The sequence below is a fragment of the Halichondria panicea genome, chromosome 4 (genome assembly GCF_963675165.1).
Source record: "Halichondria panicea chromosome 4, odHalPani1.1, whole genome shotgun sequence".
Taxonomy (NCBI): Eukaryota; Metazoa; Porifera; class Demospongiae; order Suberitida; family Halichondriidae; genus Halichondria; species Halichondria panicea.
Window position 1 is genome coordinate 7,506,982 of NC_087380.1, and position 23,113 is coordinate 7,530,094.

At 42.6% G+C, this 23,113-nt stretch overlaps 7 protein-coding genes across 7 annotated transcripts; 4 read left to right on the top strand and 3 right to left on the bottom strand.

Annotated features, from left to right (window-relative positions):
- Positions 1 to 32: 32 nt before the first annotated feature.
- On the bottom strand, positions 33 to 6,550 carry LOC135335501 (protein Hook homolog 3-like). Its single transcript, XM_064531015.1, has 19 exons — positions 6,412 to 6,550; positions 6,181 to 6,345; positions 5,736 to 5,919; positions 5,591 to 5,658; positions 5,443 to 5,505; positions 5,204 to 5,376; positions 4,741 to 4,843; positions 3,290 to 3,415; positions 2,831 to 2,959; positions 2,717 to 2,770; positions 2,603 to 2,653; positions 2,495 to 2,554; positions 2,341 to 2,404; positions 2,055 to 2,249; positions 1,694 to 1,813; positions 1,294 to 1,436; positions 969 to 1,025; positions 503 to 574; positions 33 to 335 (listed from the first exon to the last, which is right to left on the bottom strand). Exons 1-19 carry the CDS (start codon positions 6,457 to 6,459, stop codon positions 198 to 200), a joined length of 2,013 nt encoding a protein of 670 aa, XP_064387085.1. The 5' UTR covers positions 6,460 to 6,550; the 3' UTR covers positions 33 to 197.
- Positions 6,551 to 6,964: 414 nt separating this feature from the next.
- On the top strand, positions 6,965 to 8,203 carry LOC135335503 (ubiquitin-like-conjugating enzyme ATG10). Its single transcript, XM_064531017.1, has 2 exons — positions 6,965 to 6,975; positions 7,139 to 8,203. Exon 2 carries the CDS (start codon positions 7,382 to 7,384, stop codon positions 8,066 to 8,068), a length of 687 nt encoding a protein of 228 aa, XP_064387087.1. The 5' UTR covers positions 6,965 to 6,975; positions 7,139 to 7,381; the 3' UTR covers positions 8,069 to 8,203.
- A 127-nt stretch (positions 8,204 to 8,330) lies between these two features.
- On the bottom strand, positions 8,331 to 10,830 carry LOC135335502 (protein NipSnap homolog 2-like). Its single transcript, XM_064531016.1, has 9 exons — positions 10,609 to 10,830; positions 10,367 to 10,412; positions 10,056 to 10,153; positions 9,911 to 9,978; positions 9,408 to 9,554; positions 9,083 to 9,114; positions 8,940 to 9,028; positions 8,791 to 8,874; positions 8,331 to 8,546 (listed from the first exon to the last, which is right to left on the bottom strand). The coding sequence occupies exons 1-9, from the start codon at positions 10,784 to 10,786 to the stop codon at positions 8,482 to 8,484; spliced, it is 807 nt and encodes a 268-aa protein (XP_064387086.1). The 5' UTR covers positions 10,787 to 10,830; the 3' UTR covers positions 8,331 to 8,481.
- A 16-nt stretch (positions 10,831 to 10,846) lies between these two features.
- On the top strand, positions 10,847 to 11,693 carry LOC135335504 (mediator of RNA polymerase II transcription subunit 31-like). The gene is made up of 5 exons (XM_064531018.1): positions 10,847 to 10,936; positions 11,001 to 11,084; positions 11,136 to 11,232; positions 11,393 to 11,547; positions 11,611 to 11,693. Exons 1-5 carry the CDS (start codon positions 10,888 to 10,890, stop codon positions 11,643 to 11,645), a joined length of 420 nt encoding a protein of 139 aa, XP_064387088.1. The 5' UTR covers positions 10,847 to 10,887; the 3' UTR covers positions 11,646 to 11,693.
- Positions 11,694 to 12,131: 438 nt separating this feature from the next.
- On the bottom strand, positions 12,132 to 13,069 carry LOC135335521 (ATP synthase subunit delta, mitochondrial-like). Its single transcript, XM_064531045.1, has 4 exons — positions 12,927 to 13,069; positions 12,708 to 12,861; positions 12,558 to 12,646; positions 12,132 to 12,374 (listed from the first exon to the last, which is right to left on the bottom strand). Exons 1-4 carry the CDS (start codon positions 13,047 to 13,049, stop codon positions 12,246 to 12,248), a joined length of 495 nt encoding a protein of 164 aa, XP_064387115.1. The 5' UTR covers positions 13,050 to 13,069; the 3' UTR covers positions 12,132 to 12,245.
- An 18-nt stretch (positions 13,070 to 13,087) lies between these two features.
- On the top strand, positions 13,088 to 18,276 carry LOC135335509 (cell surface glycoprotein 1-like). Its single transcript, XM_064531028.1, has 8 exons — positions 13,088 to 13,357; positions 13,596 to 13,687; positions 13,802 to 14,083; positions 14,273 to 14,549; positions 14,734 to 16,388; positions 16,873 to 17,037; positions 17,668 to 17,828; positions 17,975 to 18,276. Exons 1-8 carry the CDS (start codon positions 13,302 to 13,304, stop codon positions 18,149 to 18,151), a joined length of 2,865 nt encoding a protein of 954 aa, XP_064387098.1. The 5' UTR covers positions 13,088 to 13,301; the 3' UTR covers positions 18,152 to 18,276.
- On the top strand, positions 18,277 to 23,095 carry LOC135335520 (uncharacterized). Its single transcript, XM_064531043.1, has 4 exons — positions 18,277 to 18,434; positions 18,498 to 18,608; positions 21,589 to 21,708; positions 22,838 to 23,095. The coding sequence occupies exons 1-4, from the start codon at positions 18,329 to 18,331 to the stop codon at positions 22,996 to 22,998; spliced, it is 498 nt and encodes a 165-aa protein (XP_064387113.1). The 5' UTR covers positions 18,277 to 18,328; the 3' UTR covers positions 22,999 to 23,095.
- Positions 23,096 to 23,113: the final 18 nt, after the last annotated feature.

Here is a 23,113-nt window from a genome sequence, read left to right on the forward strand (position 1 = left end):
GTTGATTCAACCCCCTTAATTGTTCTACTGTAGTCAGTTTCAAATATTAAAATAATAACCAATAAATAATTACTTGTTGTTCAAATAAAAGTACATACAGTGTAAGCTTATACATTGTAAAGTGAAGCAATTAAAATCAAAACCACACATTAAAGACAGTGAACTACAGCTGATTGAGTTCACTACAGACTAGTAGTTCAGACAGGCCCTGAGGGTAGGGATGTGTTGATGGGCACTGGTTTCTTGTAGAGGGCACTTCTTTGTCGGGTTAAGAATGAGCCGCCGTGTTGACTGAGCAGCCTCTCTTGGGTGTACTTGCGGTGCATCATCAGACCCTGTGTGTGTGTGGGAGGGAGGGTGTGTGATGTGTGGGTGGGGAGGGGGTGAAGAGCCGATAACATAATATACTATGCATGGACGTACACGTTACTACTGTTACTGTAGAACGTATGCAAGATGCATAGAGGCTGTAAAAAAGCTCACAAAATGTACACACACTCACCATTTCGTACCACGCTGACACGACTAGTTTCTCCTCCCTCTCCCAGGCCATCCTGTCCTGACTGTACTCACGCTACAAGGTAAAGCACACCACCAGTGAACAAGTACAAGCCTAATAGCGTTAAATGAAGCTTTGAAAGGCCATAACTTTAGTTCTGGTCCAATAATGTTAATTTTATGATTTTCTGAAAGCTTACAATGAGCTCGTTAAGATTAAATCTTAACACCAAAATTATCTTTTCGGCCTGTTTTTGACATAAATTATAACTCGTTTCAAATTTCAAATTTGAGTATACCATCTGAAAGAGCTCCTTCTAAGCTTTCAGTATATATTATAAAATCACCTTGAAATTGGAACATCATAATGCTATTTAAATAGTATTGTAAAAAGCAACAAAGGTGGTGCCAGTTAAAGCTGTTACAGTGTGAGCTGTAGTACACACACAGTGGAGCAGCACTGTTCTCACCTCCAGCCTCTCTTGAGCTTTCTCCCTCTCCTTCAGTGTGTTCTTCAGAGTCTGCACCTAAGAGGACACGTAATCACTAATCAGTATACTGGAACTGCGTAGGATCTGGGCACAAACTGATCTAAGCACACCATCTTGTAGCACTATCAAACAGCTACTAAATGCACGTTTTAGTCTTGAAATTCGATGTTCCCAACACAAGTTATGGATAGTCAAAGTTAGCTGGGAGAAAAAAGCCTATTTTAGTTTTGAAATTGGACAATCCAAACTTGAATTATGAGGCAAACAAAAGCAACCAGAAACACACTATTTCACAGTTTCCTACCTCCACATTGTCGTCTGACGATTGTCCTTTGTTGCCTCCAAAGCTCTCGATGATCTTCTTGGCTTTGTTCAGATACTTCTTGTATTTCTCAATCTCGCCGTCTTTGGTCCTCTTCACCTCCTCAAGCGTGACGATCTGAGCCTCTGTGGAAGATGGTATTTAGTGATAACACAATGTACAAAGAGAGCAACTATAGCAACTATAGCAACTATAGCAATTATAGCTTAAAGCAATTATAGCTTAAAGCAATTATAGCAATTATAGCAATTATAGCAATTATAGATTAAAGCAATTATTTTTACCAATACTAATAATAATATTCGTATAAGTATGTTATGGTAAAAACTATGTCCATGTATAGACATTAGATCTGTTCCCCAAGGCTAGTACATGTGCTCACTCTGTTCCTTAGCAGCCTTGATTAGCTTATTGAGTTTAGTGTTCAGTTCTGTCAGCTCTCGTCCCTGTCTCTGTATAGTGTCCTCCTGATCACCCAGTCGCGACTGGACCTCAGCATCACCTGCAGCAGGAAGAGGGTGGGATAATCGTGGGGGGCAATAAGCAGCGGAGGGGGGGGGGGGGGGCAATAAGCGAAGGGGGGGGCAATAATCTGAGGGGGCACAGAACTACATGCACCTACATGTACACAGCCAATAGCGCTGAAAAACGATCAGAAAACTACAGGAAATTGTGATGACTTAGCCTACATGTATAAAGCGCCTCTAATGTCTAATAGTGTTTGTATATGTGAGGATCTTTACCCAATGGTGACTCTGTTTCTGTTTCCAGCCGCCTCTTGAGTATCTCGTTCTCTTTATTGAGTTTCACCATCTTCTCCCTCATCTCGGGAGTGAAGGCCTCCTGTAGACCCAACCCACCTACCACGCCCCCATAGTCCGGCTGATCAAGTAGAGATGTTTGCTCCAATGAACGACTCGACTGAGAAAACATGGCAACTACAGGAAGGGAAAATGAAAAAATGAAAAAAAATTTACCGAGAATTGATCTCTAATTATTGTAAAACCACTAGACTATAAGAGAACTCACATTCTCCTGCCAGTGGTGTCCCGGGGACTTGCATGGAGAGGTTATCCCTCTCTCTCTTCACTTGCTGTGTGTGTGTGTGTGAGGGGGCAGTTGTGTGGGTGTGTGAGGGGCGGTTGTGTGGGTGTGTGTGATGTATGAGGGGTGGTGGTCTTACAATGAGCTCAGCCGTGAGTGTGGAGACCACTTGAACCTTATCCTCAGCTTCCTCTGTCGCCTGCAAGAGAGAGAAGTTAACACACAAGATGGCCGGCCTAACACGTACCTCCAGGCAACGCAGCTTCTCTTGTGCTAGCTCGTTCTCTAACTCGAGTATCTATGGAGACAGTCACAAGGTAAGTGCCGCAATCTTGCAAAATGCAACAAATTATACACTCACTCTCTTTTTCTGACCGTCCAGTTGTGAGCGAACATTCGACAGACGTCTGAGCTCCTAGAGGCAAAGAGAAGGATTTCCTGTCACATGACATCACTACGATATCACATGACTTACTTCCTCTAGGTCGAGGTTTTGCTGCACATACATCATGTTTTTCTCCTCGGTGGCTTTGACCTGTTTCCTGAGATCACCGGCATCTTCTAACTTCTTCTTATATTGACTGATCACACCCTCGTAGTTTTTCTGAGAGAAGTGATAACAGATAACCATACTTATCATGTACCCACCCGCACGTATAATTATATCACAAAATCAAGGAAGCCCAAAATGCACACACACACACACACACACACACACACACACACACACACACACACACACACACACACACACACACACACACACACACACACACACACACACACACACACACACACACACACACACACACACACACACACACACACACACACACACACACACACACACACACACACACACACACACACACACACACACACACACACACACCCACCCACCCACCCACACACACACACATCCACACACACACACCACTTTGCTCTCCAGGTATCTCATCTCTTCAATGGAGTCTCTGAGGATAGGGATTTCATCGTTCTCCACTTGAAGGCTTCTGTTCCTCTGGAAAAGCTCCGTCAGTTGACCTTCGACCTCAACCACCTGCAACAAACACAATGCCATAGTTACACAGAAAGCCAAGGGATATTAGCTAGTGTTAAATGAAGCAATTTTGAACGGTCATAACTTCAGTTCCGTTGGTCCAATCACATTAATTTTATGATTTTCTGAAAACTTAAAGAGAGGCCTTTCAGATGATGTTTTAAAATCGAGGTCTATTTTTGGCCTGTTTTTGACAAAAAACCATGGGCTATAACCCATGGTCTTTTTCCAAAAAAAAGGAAACTAAGGCCAGTTCCAAATTTCAGATTTGAGCGTACCATTCATCCAATGTCAAAAATATTCTAGAAAGAGACCTTTCAAATGATGTGTTTCAATCCAAAACTTCTTCGGAGCCTAAATTTGACATTTTTCGGCCTCGGACCATGGTATCGCCACATTGGCAAATACTTTTATCTCTCAAATACAAAGTTTGATGACACCATTTGAAAGGTCTTTTTCTGAGCTTTCAGAAAATCATAAAGATTTTTGACATTGGATACACAGAATTCAAGTTATAGCAGTTGAAAGAGTCCCCAAACCATTGATTATTTAGTGGAGGGGGAACATCTTTCAACAGCCATTAACTTGAGTACCGTTCATCCAATGTCAAAAATATTCTGATTTTCTGAAAGCTTAGAAAGAGACCTTTCAAATGATGTGTTTCAATCCAAAACTTCTTCGGAGCCTAAATTTGACATTTTTCGGCCTCGGACCATGGGCTATAATCCATGGTATCGCCAAATTGGCAAATACTTTTATCTCTCAAATACGAAGTTTAATGACACCATTTGAAAGGTCTTTTTCTGAGCTTTCAGAAATTTTTGACATTGGATACACAGAACTCAAGTTATAGCAGTTGAAAGAGTCCCCGAACCATTGATTATTTTGTGGAGGGGGAACATCTTTCAACAGCCATTAACTTGAGTACCGTTCATCCAATGTCAAAAATATTCTGATTTTCTGAAAGCTTAGAAAGAGACCTTTCAAATGATGTATTTCAATCCAAAACTTCTTCGGAGCCTAAATTTGACATTTTTCGGCCTCGGACCATGGGCTATAATCCATGGTATATACTATCTGAAAGAGCTCCTTCTAAGCTTTCAGAAATCATAAAATCGTTGAATTTGGACCACCAGAACTCTAGTTACAGAGCCAACTCTAGTACTCTCAAAATACAGAAGACCCATACAGTAACTACGGTATATTGCAACAGAACATGAAAACTACAGCTACAAAATCAAAACAGTGTTTAAAGTGCACTGTAGTATATGCCTAATCGAAATTCTCTCTATATTGTGTCAATAAATAAGTACAAAAGGTCCTACCTTGAGTTTCAACTCATCTCTCTCTGAGTCGAGATGGAGGTTCTCTGTCCTCATGCTGTCCAGCTGCCTCTGTAAGGCCACCATTTTGGCCTCTCCACTCACTCTGGAAGGATAATAATATGATATACAACAGGTCCACTGGCTCAGCCGGATACACTACCTTCTTACAACAAGCCCACTCACCCAGCCAGATACACTACCTTCTTACAACAAGCCCACTCACCCAGCCAGATACGCTACCTTCTTACAACAAGCCCACTCACCCAGCCGGATACGCTACCTTCTTACAACAGGTCCACTCACCCAGCTGGATACGCTACCTTCTTACAACAAGCCCACTCACCCAGCTGGATACGCTACCTTCTTACAACAAGCCCACTCACCCAGCCAGATACGCTACCTTCTTACAACAGGCCCACTCACCCAGCCAGATACGCTACCTTCTTACAACAAGCCCACTCACCCAGCCGAGTGCTCAGCATCATTAAGCCTTCCTTTGAGGGTGGCCAGCTCCCCCTCCAATTCCTCCCTCTCGCCACACACTGCCTTCAGTTGCACAGAGAGCTCGTGGCTTGACTGCAGAGCTGCATCGTAATCTGCCTTCATGCTTTCTAGTGAAGACACTACCCGTTTGTGCTGGAGGGGATGTGGTGTGTGTGTGTGTGTGTGTGTGTGTGTGTGTGTGTGTGTGTGTGTGTGTACCTCTCTCTCTAGTTCAGTGTAATCCTCCCCAGTGACCATGTTTGGTGTTTGGTAACTCATTAACTGTGTGAGATAAAGATACAATAAAACATGAGAAATCCCCCAAACAACCAGTATATACACATATCATATTAGTCTAAACACTCACATCTTGAATGGCCCCCATTACATTGTGCTGGATTTCTTCTTGGAGAGACATGATAGCTTGGATGTATGCTGTGTGTGTGGTGTGGGTGTATGTGGTGTGTGTGTGTGGGTGTGTGTGTGTGTGTGTGTGTGAAGTGTGCACTCACTGTCCTTCTTGTCACAGTTGATTGCTACTCCTAGCATTAGTTGTATCAGCTTGGCCATTTCCTGTGGTGAGCCAGTCTCTGCAGCTTCTCTCACGTCAGGGGCCTGGAATGTGGCCAGGGACACGTGGAGGACATCTTTGTAGTAACTCATTAAGGCATTGTGTATCTTCTTGAGATTGTTGTGCTGTATGTGGGGTGTGTGTGGGGTGTGTGTGTGGGTGGAGTGTGTGTGTGTGTGTGTGTGGGTGTATGTGTGTGTGTGGGTGTGTGGGTGGTATCACTAGGAGATTATATGTACACAAAACAAACAAAGCCATAATTATGGTATTATATTAGGCTAAACCTCAAGTGTCGCATAATTAGAGAGTCCCTTTAATTAGAATAGGTACAGTAATACGACTTCAAGGAGCAATGAATACAATTACATGACTTCCCCTCTTCTCACTCTGAGCTTCCAGTTGCCAGCCGTCTCAGTGATGATCTTGCTTCTCCATTCGCTAGTGAACACGTCTGGAGACAGCTGCACTAGACAGTCCGCAATGGCTGCCCCCTCGTGGACTGCCCCCTCGTCAAACAATAACGTACCCCCCAGAGCAAGGCAGTTCTCCAACTGGAAGGGGGTGTCGTAAAATAATTTTATACACCAATCATTATTGATGACTGGTTGCATACTTACCCATTTCACAAGGCTTGTGTATAGCTCAGTGTCGCTTTCAGTGGCCATTAATATCAGTGCTACAGTCTCTGAGTCTCTGTAAGGGCTTTCTTTTTCCAAATTTCTTTGGCTTGTCTAAAAAGATAAGTAGTTATTAGCCTCGATTCCAGGCCGCCCTCGAAAGTCGCGGCGACCCGGAGATCACCGAGTTGACATGCGCGATACAAAAACCACGTGCTTTCTCTTGCCCCTTCTTCTCGACCCAAGGTGAATCGAATATGGACAAACCTAGGTACGCGAAAGTAAGTTGTCTCTCAACCTTGCTGAAGTGTTGACGGACAAATCACCTGTACATTATTGTGACCATAGGTTATAAAGATCTTGGGACGCACAGGGAGCCAAGGACAGGCTACACAAGTGAGTGATCCATCCTGTGGTACATGGTGATATTGAAATTGTGTTTAGGTACGCGTTGAGTTTCTGGACGATGGCCGTGCAATTATCAGGAATGTGAAGGGACCAGTTCGAGAAGGAGACGTACTGTGCCTCCTTGAAAGTGAAAGAGAAGCAAGGAGATTACGTTGAGTGAGTGCAGTCCCTAATCATTCAACACATGCGCGCACAAGGCATACATGAAAAGCATATTTGTCTTGTCTTGTACTGTTTACCTGAAAAGCTACTGTTGCATAATTATAGATTAGGCTTATGTATTTCTCTCGATGGATATATGTGTGTCTTTCCCTTGCAGATGTACGTATCAATGTCAGCAGTGAAGCGCTCTCTTCAGCTAGTGTCTGTCTGTGAACATTTTACTATTGAGAATGATTTTGTGGTGTGTATACTGTTGGCTGTAAAAGTTGATGACATTTTCAGCGACGACCTATACCAATCATAAGTTACATAATACAATGTGTATATCAGACGACCAATACCAACTCATCGGGCAGGTGAAACGATACATACCTAAAATACATTTATTTCTGCATGCACAATGTCAAGTAGCTACCTGCCCTATCAACAATTTGAGAGCGATGCCAGAGAGTTGGTGGATATCTCAGCTCGGATAGGAGATGGCTGGGAGCTCAAAACCATCAAGATCTGCTCTGAACCAGAAACTATATTCCTTTCAAAGACCATTACCAACCACACTATCGACACGGCTGAAAAGGACTCGATAGAACTGACTAATGATGTTCTACTGGACCTAGTGGGACCGTCAGAAGTAGAAGATGTTATCGATCCAGCTGTCGCTATTAGCCACCTACCTACACTACAGCAAACAGTGTGTGTGGAGTACCATATAGTGTACAGTGATTCTTATGAAGTGCCTATACTCTACTTCAATGCGACTCAATCTAACGGACAACAATTGTCACTCGATGATATTTGGAAAATTGTTTCAAAGGATCTAATATCTTCTAATACGGATAGATGGAGTCTGGTATCGCAGCAAGAGCATCCTCTCCTGGGTCGGCCATTTTATCATGTCCATCCTTGCCACACTGCCAAGGTGATGGGGAAAGCTCTGACTGTATTAAGTTGTGAGCAGCATCGATCAGAAACAATGTCTTCAAACGGAGGAACAAATTCTCCAAACTATTTGATAGCTTGGTTGAGCACATTTGGGCCACTGGTGGGACTCAGAGTGCCATTGGGTTTTGTGAGGGCAGAGGAGTGACTGTATTCCTTGTGTGTGTGTATATATGCATGCTTCTGTACGTGTGTCTATGCTACATGTCCATTATTTTTGTGATTAACTGTACTCTGATTTTATATGATGAATGGTTCTAATTATAAAACTAATTTTCTAAAATCAGATTTTATATGGTAGTTATAATGGGCTTTATAAAAGAGGGCGTCCTAACCGAGGCTGGTTCTATAATTGGAACGCTTCCGGTATATATATATAATAAATGTGTGAACTCAATATGTTCAATATATTCAATTTCAATGAATTCTTTGTAAATATCGTCAGCATGTTGACACAGTAGTACAGTGGGCACAATACATCAGATAAGACACTAGGTATTGTCACAAAATAATTGCGAGTCTTCCTTACAAATTAAACAGCTATAGAAGTGACACACAGTATTATTGCAGTGGAGAGTAGGCTGTTGGAATGAGGACCCTCACTGCCATGTAGCGAATCAACGGAACTGTGTGAAGTGTGTGTGTGACGTGTGTGTGGGATGTGTGGGTGTACACACATGAACACTATAATTATATGTATACAATAGGCCATAGATGAACAAGTTAGTTTTGTACATGTACAATACAGCAGTAAGCAACACAGTGGACAAGGCAGGCCTCTAGGATAGCGCTACTGCAATGACAGTATTTCACTGTATTCACACACACACACACACACACACCCACACCCACACGCACACACCCACACACCTGTTCTCATGACACACTCGTCCCAGCCAGGTACTGACCACGCCTCTTGTCTCATCTCCTGCCGGTCAACCAGGTCCTTGTACGCTAACAAAAGAGATGACAAACTAACAAGTAACACTGACGACTACATACTCATACACCATACTCACCCCACAAATGGTGCACCTGATGCATCTCCCCAATCTGAGAAAACCATCCACCGATTGACTCATCCTTACGATAGTGTATTCCCGTCTCCCTGCACAAACATATTAAGGGCACTGCATGATTATTATAGACAGACAGTACTTACCATGCTTGACCCCATTCAATCAGAGTCCCAGGCTGCAGAGAGAAATCAAAATGCACGTATATTATACCAATGCAAGTTAAAATGACCACTTCACAAGCCAAGTTCTGTTACATTATTCTCGTATTTTAAGATACCGTTCATATTTGGGAGATGAAAAAATTTGCCAATTTCGGCTAAAATGAGAAATTATGACCGTCACAAAATTTTGGATTCATTGAAAGGCCTCTCTCTAAGCTTTCAGAAAATCATAAAATGAATCTGATTGGACCAACAGAACTAAAGTTATGGCCGTTCAAAGTTACATTATTTAACGCTGGCAACTGACTCTGAGAGTGTAGGTTCTCATTTCGTAGAGTCCCTTTGGTGTCATAGTGCTGTGGTCAGCCGGGGCCCAGAATGCAAAGGGGAGGATGACCTGGGAACTACGGCGGTCCAACATCTTGGCCCGTGTCTTCAGATATTCATTCCAATGCTGCATCAAACAAACTCCAAATCTAGAGCTACGTATGTGTACAGTAAACAATTAAGCACAGTAGAACCCCTCTATAACAGACACCTTTAGGGAATTAAGTTTTGGCCATTGTACAGAGGTGGCCTTTGTTGAGGGGCTGTTTTGCAAACACACATTTTTGATTTGGACCAGGATATCTGGCCTGGCCCCACTGTATATACATAGCATATACGTACATGCGGCGTTAGAAACACGAGGCAGAGTGTTAGAGTTAGCATTGGCTCAGAACATATACTCAATTTAAGGCCGTACAAAGATAGCTACATGCACATGTGCTATAAGGTGTTACATGTACCAGGACAATTGCTCTCTCTTACCTTATCTTCATTAAGCATCTGTTTGGCCTTGGACACAGAAGCGTAATCTTCATATTTCCAAAGATGAGCTGTCGGCACAAATACACAAATGTATAATTATAGTTTGTAGCAACAAGAGTGCTGATATTGGCGTATGTGCGCTCACTAGCTTGGTCCTGCACTGGTCCGACCATGGTGGTCCAGCTGCCAAACAGTTGGGCAGGTATCTCTGGACTATCGTTCACTCTCAGAAATGCCTCTCCACTGCAAAGAAGTCAGTACACTTGTAAGCTAACAAACCATCTTGTAGCTCTATCAGAGAGCTATACTATTAAACACATCTTTTCCTAACCCAAGATGATATGGTAATTCAAACTTAGCACCCAATATCAGATAAATAGCCCAATTCTTTAAAATCGGAAGATTTGAGCCAGAAAGTTCATACATTGCTTGAGGGTGATTACACAATAGACTTACGATGCTTTTAGGTAGTCTTCCATGTACTCTGGTTTAACTCTGTGCACTGTGGGAACAAGAAAATGGCAACACTGGCAGAAATCTCATCAACTAGTTATCTCGTTAATCAATAATTAATTAATAAATGTGTAATTATTAAAAGCAGGTACCAGCATGAATCAATGACATTATATGCAATCGTCCAATCCTCGATAGATATACACGACTAGCCAGGTATTTATAACACAACAAAAACTACGCACACTCCATCTCAAAGAGGTGACCCTCGTCCTTGCTGAGCACTCGTGACTGTGACTTCTTGGGGACATCACTCTTGCTACCAAACAGACCTCTAGCATGGAGCCTCGCTAGCCCCCCATCCCTGGAGACCAGTGCCCTTAGGCCGTGGAGCCTGGACGTACTTCTGCACAGAGAAAGCATCTTCAGTACAGTAGCTTTATAACTTACACAATGGTGGGGGTGTGTGTGCTTGGAAAAAGGGGGTGGGGCTACCTCGGCTTCATCCTGCAAAATGGTCGAGAATGGAAGCTATTCTTCACCCGTTGATCAGGCAGCTCAACCTTCCCACAGGTAATGGCATGCTGGATATCTATTGTATGTGTATCTATTATATGTGCTCTTCCTCACACTTTAGACGCACAACACAACCCTGAGAAATATCGGTTTGAAGTGGAGTTGGAATTTGTACAGTGTTTGGCCAATCCAAGCTATTTGAACTGTGAGCATTTTTAATCACATAATATCACGTCGCTAATATTTTATCGTATAGTTCTGGCCCAGAGAGGTTTCTTCAAAGAGAAAGAATTCACCAACTATCTGGAATATCTTCAGTATTGGAAACAACAAGAGTACACGCAATACCTGAAGTAAGTACACCACATGATGCGCACGCATACAACTATGAACTCTATTACTGTGAGCCCTCTATTTAAAGCGACATTTAATACAAATGCTGCTCTAATTATGGGCGAAATATCCAAATGTTGCATATTTAGAGTGTCGTCTAATGACGGTACTCCATTTCAGGTACCCTCAGTGTCTACACTTTCTGGACCTCCTCCAGTCAGAGCAGTTTCGTCATGAAATAGCAAACGCTCAGTGCTCCAAGTTTGTTGAGGAGCAGCAGTTGCTGCATTGGCATCATTACACCAAGAAGAGAATGCAGTTTCAGGACAAACTTTGTGAGTTCACCATTAATTATCTAGCCAGCTGTCTATATTCATATGCAATTTTTCCTTTTACAGTATCGCAAGCAAAGATCCCAATGAGTCAAAAATGACTGTCTTAATTAATCATAAAATTCAATGCTATTATTCTTTTTGGTCTGTACATGCTATAATTCTTGAGTATAATTGCATAAAAAAAACTACTGGCCAGTAGCAACTAAGGAACTACTACCACTGTAGTAGGGCTGCCACCTAATGAAAGGCACCAGGGCTGCCGCCTAATGAAAGGCACCAGGACTACTGACTAACATAAATGAAAGCCTGACAGTAGCTTGTGGATGACCAGTTCACCTACAGCTCCGGAGCCCCGGTTTATAACCCACGCGCTACATGGTGAACTGCAACAATACCCCACGCAATTGCAAGTGTTATAGCCGCCCACATAACTTATGACAAATCATCCTCTATCCATGTCTCAAGATCAGTTGTTTAGCTCCAGCTAATTCATTCACAAAATCACAAGGATAGCAGATCAGTCATGAACGATGCAGACAAGACTTATAAAATTCTTCTCCAGCTGGTACATGTAAAGAAGTGAACAACTTATTCAATAAATTATTAGACACATACATGTGCACTCAACACACTCAACTCTATAACAAAAACAAGCAATATAATTATTAGATAATGAAGTTACTAATCTGCGACAGTTTCTAGTTTCCCTCGAGAGCCTTCAACATGGCCTCGTACAGTTCCACTCCGATATTAGCCTCTGCCCTATCCTGCTCTGAGGATGATGAGGTCAACTTCTGTTGACACTTTTCAAGACCTGTCCTAGCAGCCTGCAAAGAAACACACAATCAATGTTGTTACATTGTGTTACCAGTTAAAAAAAGAAGGGTTATTTTGATGTATTTTCCTAAGGGTATGGGAGAGGGACTTTACCAATGTGCAGACACTATATACACACACACACACACACACTGTTTAGTCTACAATGTACAATCGAGTGTATAACAGCCGACCTGTGCATCCAGTCTGTCCAGGGGAACAGCCTCCTCGGCAAGAATTTGAACAGTACTGTCCGTGTTGATGGTCACCGTACCACTGCTTGCTGTATACAATAAACGACAAACATAACACTGTATACAGTGGATATAGAATCACAGTCTCACCAAAGTACTTGACTGTCTTGTTATCATCTTCGTAGATTGTCACGAGACCTGGTTTAAGAACAGAGACGGCAGGAACGTGATCGGGTAGGATACCAAAGGATCCAGTAGTTGCAGACACGTCCACTTGCTTCACATTCACATTGTCATAGAAAGACTGGACAAAGAAAATTCTAATTAATGCACATACTTTGTATTCTACTTCTAAAGATGGCGAAATACCTCATAAGGAGACCCGAATGTTAGAGGGATCATTGAAGCTCCATTGCTGTATCCTCTGGTAGCTATCCATCCCGCTCTGAGGCTAGTTCCAAGCAATCTTCCAACTCTCAACGAGGCAGCCATTTTGTATTGTTACCCAAGCTATAATGACCTTTGAACTTTAATAGAAAGTTGTGTGGCGGGAAAAGTATGATTAAGGACACCTCTTTTCTGTTCTGTCTTGGCCGCTAAGCTCACCACCTGTAAACAAAGACACCCAATAAAGAGAGCTACCAATCTTTTGTACAATAAGCAAGCAAGAAAAGGGAACAAAACATTGGGAAGTGGAGTTAGAGATAGGTGTGCTCTATTTGGAATCACGCTAGATTGAAAATAATGGCCACTGTTAACAGGAGCTCGGAATGGGTCGGAAATGCCTACCTCTACGTCATGTAAGTAAATAATTATACACAAAGCCTTTATGTACATGTAGGTACCGATATATACCGTAAAACCTCGATATACATGTAAGGCGACCCTCTAAATATGCAACACTTGGACATTTCGCCCATATAGCATCATATAAATCGTGTACATTTAAACTCTACTTAAAAGTAATTATTTAAAAGTGTCGCCTTAAATCGAGGATTTTTACGGTAATTTATGAACAAATGATTTTCCTAATCGCAGGGGTGATCCTAACCGCAAGTCGTACGCTCGTAACAGTAAAGGTTTTGAACCAATGGAAAACTTTTTCCCTGCAATACCCAAACCGGATTCAGGTAAACCTCTACACACACATGTGTATACGTGCCCTTACATCTTTGATACCAATACAGCAATATCTTGTTATTAAAAGATGTGATAGCTATGACGCTGTTGCATTACAACCGCAGTGTATGGAGACAGTGACTCGGATAGTGGGACAGAGGAGCTGGTTAAGGAACGCCATCAGAGAATGCTGGAGGCCAGACAGAGACGAATGGACAAGAAGAGAGAGCAGGCTCTAGCAAAACAGGCACTAGCAGAGCAGGCTCTAGCAAAGCAGGCACTAGCAGAGCAGGCTCTGGCAAAGCAGGCTCTAGCAGAGCAGGCTCTGGCAAAGCAGGCACTAGCAAAGCAAGCACTCCAGGAGGATAATCGTACAGGCAATGGGCAGCAAGTAGATCTCAACAATGGTTTGTAAAATTAATCATCATTCATTTTGTGCTGTTTATGCAGTGTGATTCGTGTGCCTTGTGTGTTATACTGTACTCCAGCATTGCTAGTGTACCTGTACCTTGCCGCACTACTGTGCATACTTCACTGTTACTTTTGTCAACCCGTGCATGTATTGCTGTTTGCTACCTACTGTTATTGTCTTACAGATGCCTCCCTTAACCAAACAAGTCAGGCCCCTATCATTGTTGATCCAGACACCAGAGATACCAGCACTGTTCAGCCAAACATGAGAGAGACCACCACTGTTGAGTTAGTCACCAAGGAAACCACAGTCACTAGGGCTCCCCGTGACTCCACACACACCATTCTAGTGGAGGAGGGCAACACTGCACACACTACATCCATTGAGCAACAGTACTCTCCTGAGATCTCAATGGCGGACGGTTCCCTCCCAAAGCAGTTCAACACACTGCAACCTTCTAGGTGAGAGCTGTTACTGTTCCATCTAGTCCCTAACAAACAAGTAATTATATTGTAAGGAATGCCCAAATGTTGAGAACTGTGTTTCTAAATATTAAGGGAAAATTAACAAAAGCCATTGTGGTTACATGTGTTGTTTCTTTAATGTAGCTCATTATTTTGTTTCTCCCTCGCTCTTTCTTTGTAGGCTGGATTTCGATGGCAGCTCCTCTGAACCAGAAAGAAATACACGAATGGCTCCTCCACTAAGCACTGGTGAAGTGCCCAAGAAAACCAAAAGAAAGAAAACTTTCACCATGCCTAGCAAACGAAAATCGAGAAAGTCTGTTCGAGTTCAATCTGAGACCTCCCAGTCAGACACTGATACTAACATAGAGACTGGGGGCTCCTTCAATCCTCCCATCAGCAGCACGCTCAATCCTGATCAAGTTCTGACAGCTAAATCTCAGAAGAAGAAAGGTGCTAGTGGCAGTAAGAAAGAGATCTCTAGCATTCAACCATTCAAGAAATTTGATAACACAGATTCTGACAGTGAAGCTGACCCAAATACAACTATGGAAAAATTACTGGGTGGAGCTCTGAGTCGTCTCAGCAAATACCAAACACTTTTAAGCCGGGGACAGCCCGGGAAATCTTCTCAAGATGAAGGAAGTGACGTATCTAAAGTATCGATACCTAAAGAAGCTACTAAAAAGAGCCAAATACCCATCAGCAAGAGATCAAAGTCAATGACAGGGAAAAAAAGAAACATTGAATCTGAAGTTTTGATCTCGGAAAAGGAAAAAGCAACAATTGAATCTGAAGAAGAACCGGCTACTAAAAAAACCAGAGCATCCACCAGAAAATCTCTTGCCGCTAAGTCAGCAGCCAAAAATAAGGAATCTACTCTAAAGAAAAATCGAAAAACTTCACCTACAAAATCAAAGGGCAGGCCTTCACAGAAAAAGGACAGACAATCCATTTTGCCAAAAGAGCGAACTCCAAGCCCTCCAAGCTATGAGTCAATGGTGACCGATCACGACATAGTTTCTCCCAACTTGCTACCTATGAACAGCCCTCCATTTAACGATGATGCTACTGCAAGCACACAAACCACACCCACCCCCTCTGAACAGCCTACTCCAAACGACGGTGGTACTGCCAGCGTACAAACTACTCCAAACGATGGTGGGACTGCCAGCGTACAAACTACACCCACCCCTTCTGAACAACCTACTCTAAGCAACTCTCAAAGAAAGTTCTTAAAAGTGAAACGATTCTCCATAATGTTAACTAAAACTGTCTCCCCTCCGGGATCAGTGCCGGGATCAGCGGAAAAGAGCACCACTACAAAGAAACAAAGCGTTCGAAGCAAAGCTAACAAATCCGATGACCCTGTACCCAATCGAAAAAAGTCGAATCGAAAATCTAGTGTTGGATCTAGCAAGCCCAGCAGCGGTAGCAGTTCAAACCCTGAAAAATCACATACTGTGCGCAAAAAGAAAGGCAAAGGGAAGCCTGAAACAGAAGTGGAACATGTTGAACGTGAATCTCCCCCTGTATCTGGCGATGAAGTAGCTGGGGCCCCTTCTCCTGATATCTCAGTACTGCCCAATCTAATACGAAAACGAAAAAATCAAACTAAACTCCAACCAGTGAAACGTCGTAAAATTGATCAACTCCAAGGGGCCGATGAAGAGTTGGAGTTGACTCTGTCTCCTGGAGGCAGGCAGTATCGTAGGCACAAGGTTGGCCCTAGATCAGCCAGAACACCGGGTGTACGCCGCTCTAGACGTACTAAGATTCCACCTGTACGACCGTGGCTTGGAGAGAAGGTTGAGTATGAGATGAGGAGGAAGTCAGGTAAGGCACGTGTGTGTGTGTGTGTGTGTGTGTGTGTGTGTGTGTGTGTGTGTGTGTGTGTGTGTGTGTGTGTGTGTGTGTGGTGTGTGGTGTGTGTGTGTGTGTGTGTGTGTGTGTGTGTGTGTGTGTGTTAGTACATCTATAATTATACTCTAAGAAATACCTCACGTACATGCAGGCAGGGACGCTGTACTGTGCATACGTGTATATTATTATCTTAATTTTACGTGCATATGTAGACTTGTGAGATCTTCCCAGACTGGCCGGTGGTGGGTGGTAATAACCACCTCCAGACCACCTGGCGTAGGCCTAGCTCACCACATGTTAAACTGTAACAAATTGTATTTCAATTTCAGTAAACAGCTTGAAAGGTTGTGGGTGGGCAGATGCCTGCATCCCTAAAAGCATATTTAATGTACACTACAATGTACTACACATTCTTCTATGGTATATACTGTCCCATTAAAACCATTTGTATGTACAGGAGTGAGTCTAAAAGGATACCTGGTCCCAAACTACGATCTGGATGAGCCTGCTCCTCCCAAGAGAAAGCATACAAAGAGAACCACTTCTCAGGAGGCAGTAAATGCAACTGATAGTGATTTTGAGAAACTCACCATTGGAGATAGCTCAAATGAAGAGGAATGGAGTGAGTACATTGTAGTAATCACCTTAGTAGTGCAGTGTGTGTGTGTGTGTGTGTGTGGGTGTGTGTGTGTGTGTGGGTGGGTGTGGCTTGGTTCTTTTCATACATCACAGCGTTTCCATAGCATCTTTGAATAGCCATAACTCGTGTTATAATGATGTTGATGATGTTATAATGATCCAATGTCAATAATTTTATGATTTTCTGAAAGCTAAGAAGGAGACCTTTAAAATGATGTGTTTAAATCCAATATTTGTTTGGGGCCATAATTCTCATTTTTCGGCCTTGGACCATGGGCTATAATCCATGGTATTTGGGCGAAATTGGCAAATTCTATCGTTTCTCAAATATGAATAATGTTGGTACCATTTGAAAGGTATCTTTCTAAGCTTTCGGAAAATCACAAAATTATTAAAATTGAATCCACCAAACTCAAGTTATGGCAGCTGAAAGAGTTCTCAAGCCTTTGATTAAACGAAGGGGGGGTGTGCTGTAGTTGAACATTTTCAACAACCATAAACACTACGTTTTTTGCTAGTGATTAGATGTGTGCATTAAGAATTGCAGACAGATTTTAACTGAGTTGTCACCTTGTACTAACCCTAACCCCTCCCCTCCCCCCCTTCGTCTCAGCGGTGGTGAGGACCAAAGCTTCCTCTGACAAGATTGAGATTAACGAGTTGGCTAACATCGACTACTACCGTTTCTACTCCACCAATGCCATTGCATTCGGTGTCATGTCATTCCAACCAATGGCCATTAAAGATAGCTGCTCTAACTTGGACCACCAGATTGTGAGTTACTTGGTGTAGACTTGTGTCCAATACTCTGCATTCTGTATTGAAATAATAGTGCAAAGAATAATGTGTTTTATGCTCCTTTTTGCAGTAGCCCCCCCCCCCCCCACACACACACACACACACATGTCTTCTCCCTACAGGTGTTTCATATAACCACTGGAAGGCTTCAGTTTAAAGTGAATGACATAGAGTACAGTGTTCAGCCAGGAATGACTGTTCATATACCACCGAGCTCATTTTATCGAATTCAGAACTTGCACAGATCTAAAGCTGAAGTATTTTATGTGGCACACTCTGTTAAAACCAACACAGACTGACAGTTATATATGTATAGTTATTATGTGTGTATATGTAATTAGTATGTAAATCCAATTTGATTTTATTGCAACATGTTTAGCGGCCACTTATCGAGTCTCATAATTGATATTATTGTTTCGATTAATGGCCGCTCGTGGCAAAGTGCATGTGGGCGTGGTCTGTGTACACAATCAAACATGTCTGAAGCTGGAAACACAGAGGAGCTCAACTTAGGATGTGATGAAGCCGGGGAGGATTGCTTTGGGAAGGTCATAACTTATGGAGGAAAATCAGCAATAGCTGGTGGGTGTGTGAAGATGCCTGGTGTGCTTTATTTAGATGCATACTGTGGTTTGTACTGTACAGGTGGTCTGGTTGGATCTGCCGAGGGCTGTTTCCTGAGCCCAGTGCCTAACTCCACCACTCCCATGTTGGTACGAGCACTCGGGCTCATCGCCAGACGATCCATGCTCTTTGGTAAGCAGAACGTCCAATTATTATATAATTTACTTCCATGTATCGTAGTCGATATATATTTTTATATGGTGCTATAATAATATTATAATAGAACGAAATATTTCAGTTTTGTGTGGCGCTGTAATTATATACATCCACCCCCGTACATTCAGTGATTGCAGTTCATTAGCTATAATTATCATAATAAGACGCCCACACTCAACGGTATTGCAGAGGCTAATTGCTAAACCAAGGCATGCGTGTCGTACCTCCTCTGACGTATGGTACATGCGTGCATTTCAGTAGCTACAATTCTGTGTTATTTGGAGGCACATAAACTGAGGTCTTGAGTGTCCTATTTCAATCAGAAAGAGTTTGGTTAGTAGACCTTTGACCCTTTTAACAGCTGAAATAATTATGGTGTGCTTAATAACTTAAACCTTCCATTTTGAAGAAAAAGCGTGGGATATTATTTTATAGCCTTTGGGTTTTTTTGTGGAGCTAGCTTTGAGTGGCCATAACTTTAGTTTCCATAGTCTATTTTCAAAACTAAAAGATGCATTTAGTAGCTGTTTGATAGAGCTACAATATGGTATTCTTAAAATTAATCGCTAATTTCTTTCTAGTGTAAATCCATCCTTTTTCAGGTCAAGCTTTGTATGGACTTACTTTTATTGATGTACGTGATTGTTAGTGTATACAATGACATGGTTTGCGTCTCCCACCACTTTCCTCCAGCCATTTGGACTCGATATAACTAGTGGGGGTAATGTAGTTAAAAGCGTGTGTTTAATAATTATGGCACGGACGGCTTGAAGTGATTGGGGTTTTGAAACTTGAGCCCGACTCCCTTCAGTGGGTTCTGCGTAGCAGCGGTATACAGTGTTCATTACAGCCGCCCTAATGCGATTTTCTCTAGTCCGTGTTCTGAGCTCTAGCTGTGAAAGATGATATGTAATTGGCCCAGTCAAAACAGAGCAGAGGCTGCCAGTAGACACAAGTAGGTAGGTACAACATCCCATGGCCTACCAGACAGTGTGTGTACTCTCACCTCTGTCTCTCTTTATCTCAGTCTCTCTTTGTCTCAGTACTGACTAACCACCAGCTTCCTGTAACTGGAGCAATGAAGTGTTTGTCCTAGTGTAACTTGATTCCACACATAGAACTCTTTCCTGAGGAAATCGTTTAGTTATTAAACAGCTGAAAATTTGTCTCTCTAAAAATTGGGTATCATGTAGTTGTCTGTACACTGAACCAAGCATAATCCGTGTGCAAGCATGACTTGGGCAGGACAGTAATCAAGGCCATAGGCAATGGGGGGCTTTGGGCTCCCAGTTTCTTAAAATAATCCTCCTGCATTGGTTATGTGTTATGAGTCAGAGCCCCTAACTTGTTGAGAGTTGTCTATACGGCCTTAATTGTTATAATTATATGTGGTGGTGTACGTACAAGTATGGTGAAGGCTGACCTATGAAGATGAGCTGTACATGTACTGGGACACCTGGTCGTCATGTTGTGTATGATAATGAATGGATGGGCTATATAAGTGGATTATGAGAGAACATGACCTGATATAGCAATAATTAAATCAAGTGTTTGGCTCAATGGTGTCCTGTACATTCTTTCCCATCCGATTTCAATGGAATGGTTTCAAATATGCTATTAGCATTTGTGTCTTTGGTAGTCCATTGAACAAAAACATCTCACTGACCACACACACACACAACGCCCACACACACACATACTTACGCTGGTAAGCTCCAACTATTTCCTCATTTATGATAATTATGCATTTTTCTCATGCAGTGTGGCCCCAATAATTTGATTGTCATTGTCTAGTCAGATTTGTTTCAGATGATTTAGAATAATAACTAGAACATTTCTGACAAGAATGAGATACATCGTTGTATGGTGGGTGCCGTCATTGACAGTTGTCACAGTGTGTCATTCCTGCATTCTAGAATAATTCAATTATGTCCAACCCAGTCATAGTGACATAGTGTAAGCATTTGGCCTTTGGATTCTTGTTGGTGATTGCATTCCAACCATAGGTAGCTAGTGGTCTGGTCTGTGCGCTTGCAGGTGGAACCCGTATAAGTGTTATTGGTAGCTGGTGGTCTGGTCTATGCGCTTGCAAGTGGAACCCATATAAGTGTTATAGGTAGCTGGTGGTCTGGTCTGTGCGCTTGCAAGTGGAACCCATATAAGTGTTATTGGTAGCTGGTGGTCTGGTCTGTGCGCTTGCAAGTGGAACCCGTATAAGTGTTATTGGTAGCTAGTGGTCTGGTCTATGCGCTTGCAAGTGGAACCCGTATAAGTGTTATAGGTAGCTGGTGGTCTGGTCTGTGCGCTTGCAAGTGGAACCCATATAAGTGTTATAGGTAGGTGGTCTGGTCTGTGCGCTTGCAAGTGGAACCCGTATAAGTGTTATTGGTAGCTAGTGGTCTGGTCTATGCGCTTGCAAGTGGAACCCGTATAAGTGTTATAGGTAGCTGGTGGTCTGGTCTGTGCGCTTGCAAGTGGAACCCATATAAGTGTTATAGGTAGGTGGTCTGGTCTGTGCGCTTGCAAGTGGAACCCATATAAGTGTTATTGGTAGCTGGTGGTCTGGTCTGTGCGCTTGCAAGTGGAACCCGTATAACTGTTGGAATAAGGATACCCTAATCATAGTGGGGAATTTTTCGTTAGTGAACATTTTGCCCATTTAAATATTTCTTAGTTTTAACAGGATAGTGACGTTGAATCTATTGTGGTAGAATAATTTTAATTTTTGGATGATGCTGTATACAAAAATGTCCACCATACGAATATAAGTTATTTCAAAAGACTCCAGCCCTTGACATGATCACACCTCAATGAGCAGGACACTTCCATAGATCCGACATTTGATATTGCAGTACTAATTTCATTATCGACATGCAGTTGTATGCTCACACCCTCACACTTCACACACACCCTCACACCTCACACACACCCTCACACCTCACACATACCCTCACAGGTATTGCTGGTGGTTCGTTTGGAGCTGGTGCTTGTCTCTCAGCTGGGATAAGGGATAAAGACGATCACCTCAATGCAGCAGTGGGTGGGGCTTTGGTCGGATCAGTGTTCGGATTTAAAAGTGAGCTCATTATTCTAATTAAAATTTGTTTCCGCTCCAATCCTAATTATTCCCCTAAAGCCGACTCTGTTTATTTGAATGTGGTGTAACAAGTGTGCTTTGATCTTGTCCTTACCCCGCCCCCTTTAGTACCACACCAGCTTATTTGATTGAGCCGTGTAGCTATTAAACAGCTTGCGTGCTAACTAGTCGGCTACAAGTGTGGTTGCGGTGCTAACTATTCAGCTACAAGTGTGGTTGCGGTGCTAACTAGCCGGCTACAAGTGTGGTTGCGGTGCTAACACAGGCAGTTACAGCTGTACCTTTAGTCCCCCCCCCCCCTGTGTGATTACTGCTGAACTATAGTTTGTACGTGTAGATATTGTTGCTACCAACATTGGTGTACTTTATAAGCCCCCCCTCTTAATCCCCACCCCCTCCTGTGTGATTACTGACGTGTACTTATTGTTGCTACAAGCATATGTTGTGTCCTGTTGTTTTGCAACTGAACTACACACAATCTACTGTCTCTAAACGTGATTACTGCACATCTCTAATACCTTACCTAGTTAGGTCTGTTAGGTTACAAAAGAACGTCCTGTTGTTCTGTACGCCACCATATGGATAGATTGTATTGTAAGCGTAGGAAGTGGCGATGATGTGATCCTTAATTCCTGAAATCAGGTCAATACTGAGATTCCTCTTCCGTTTGATAATCGGCTGCTATAGCATTATTCGCATAGTTTGTGGCAATGGGGCACTTAGGTAGATAGTAAATTTGTTTTGTACTTGGGAAAATGGTCCCGTTACTACAGTGGATTGCAGTGCACTTGCAATAGAGAATTACCTATACAGCACGACCATAATTATATAGCAATTTCTTCAGTAGCCTAAAATCCTGCATATCTCGCTGTATATAGTGCATGGCTGGTAGTACTCCGTGTAGTTAAAAGGTCATGTTCAATGAGTGTTCTCAATGGAAGCTGTACATGAAGAGGTCAAAGCGTAGGATGCTGAAGTACATTTCTCTTAAATATATACTTCAGTAAGTTTTCTGTAGTTGTTAGAACACCCACTTCCCTCAATATTGATACACACACACATCACACTGTCTACCATTACTGATTAGCTTTCTCTCCTCTATATATAGATCGTAGCTGGGGCCTTGGTATTGGACTGGCCGTTGGATTCGCTTTCATCATGGGAACTATCAAGTATAGATTTGGCACTTATATACCTCCGCTTCCACTGACGTCTGCTAAGGACAGGAGAGGACCACCACCCCTAGACCAAGCCTCCAATGGAGACTGAATATTTATATAGCTATATATATATATCTGTCACTATGTCTCACCAATGTTCTGTAGTATTGTTCTAATTGTTATTATAATGCCATGCTTTTTGGTTGGTTGGTCACAGTAATTTA

Coding starts and splice junctions, on each gene's coding strand:
- LOC135335509 (XM_064531028.1), top strand. CDS start 13,302: ATGGCCACTGTTAACAGGAGCTCGGAATGGGTCGGAAATGCCTACCTC. Junction 13,358..13,595: donor AATGCCTACCTCTACGTCAT/GTAAGTAAATAA, acceptor TCCTAATCGCAG/GGGTGATCCTAACCGCAAGT. Junction 17,829..17,974: donor CTAACTTGGACCACCAGATT/GTGAGTTACTTG, acceptor TTCTCCCTACAG/GTGTTTCATATAACCACTGG.
- LOC135335501 (XM_064531015.1), bottom strand. CDS start 6,459: ATGGCCACTGAAAGCGACACTGAGCTATACACAAGCCTTGTGAAATGG. Junction 5,506..5,590: donor TAATGGGGGCCATTCAAGAT/GTGAGTGTTTAG, acceptor TATCTCACACAG/TTAATGAGTTACCAAACACC. Junction 3,416..4,740: donor GAGATGAGTTGAAACTCAAG/GTAGGACCTTTT, acceptor TGTTTGTTGCAG/GTGGTTGAGGTCGAAGGTCA.
- LOC135335521 (XM_064531045.1), bottom strand. CDS start 13,049: ATGGCTGCCTCGTTGAGAGTTGGAAGATTGCTTGGAACTAGCCTCAGA. Junction 12,862..12,926: donor CATTCGGGTCTCCTTATGAG/GTATTTCGCCAT, acceptor TTCTTTGTCCAG/TCTTTCTATGACAATGTGAA. Junction 12,375..12,557: donor TGGACAGACTGGATGCACAG/GTCGGCTGTTAT, acceptor GTTTCTTTGCAG/GCTGCTAGGACAGGTCTTGA.
- LOC135335504 (XM_064531018.1), top strand. CDS start 10,888: ATGGAAGCTATTCTTCACCCGTTGATCAGGCAGCTCAACCTTCCCACA. Junction 10,937..11,000: donor GCAGCTCAACCTTCCCACAG/GTAATGGCATGC, acceptor CTCACACTTTAG/ACGCACAACACAACCCTGAG. Junction 11,085..11,135: donor CAATCCAAGCTATTTGAACT/GTGAGCATTTTT, acceptor TTTATCGTATAG/TTCTGGCCCAGAGAGGTTTC.
- LOC135335503 (XM_064531017.1), top strand. CDS start 7,382: ATGTCAAGTAGCTACCTGCCCTATCAACAATTTGAGAGCGATGCCAGA.
- LOC135335502 (XM_064531016.1), bottom strand. CDS start 10,786: ATGCTTTCTCTGTGCAGAAGTACGTCCAGGCTCCACGGCCTAAGGGCA. Junction 10,413..10,608: donor TCACCTCTTTGAGATGGAGT/GTGCGTAGTTTT, acceptor TTGTTCCCACAG/TGCACAGAGTTAAACCAGAG. Junction 9,115..9,407: donor TGAGAACCTACACTCTCAGA/GTCAGTTGCCAG, acceptor TTCTCTCTGCAG/CCTGGGACTCTGATTGAATG.
- LOC135335520 (XM_064531043.1), top strand. CDS start 18,329: ATGTCTGAAGCTGGAAACACAGAGGAGCTCAACTTAGGATGTGATGAA. Junction 18,609..21,588: donor CAGACGATCCATGCTCTTTG/GTAAGCAGAACG, acceptor ATACCCTCACAG/GTATTGCTGGTGGTTCGTTT. Junction 21,709..22,837: donor ATCAGTGTTCGGATTTAAAA/GTGAGCTCATTA, acceptor CTCTATATATAG/ATCGTAGCTGGGGCCTTGGT.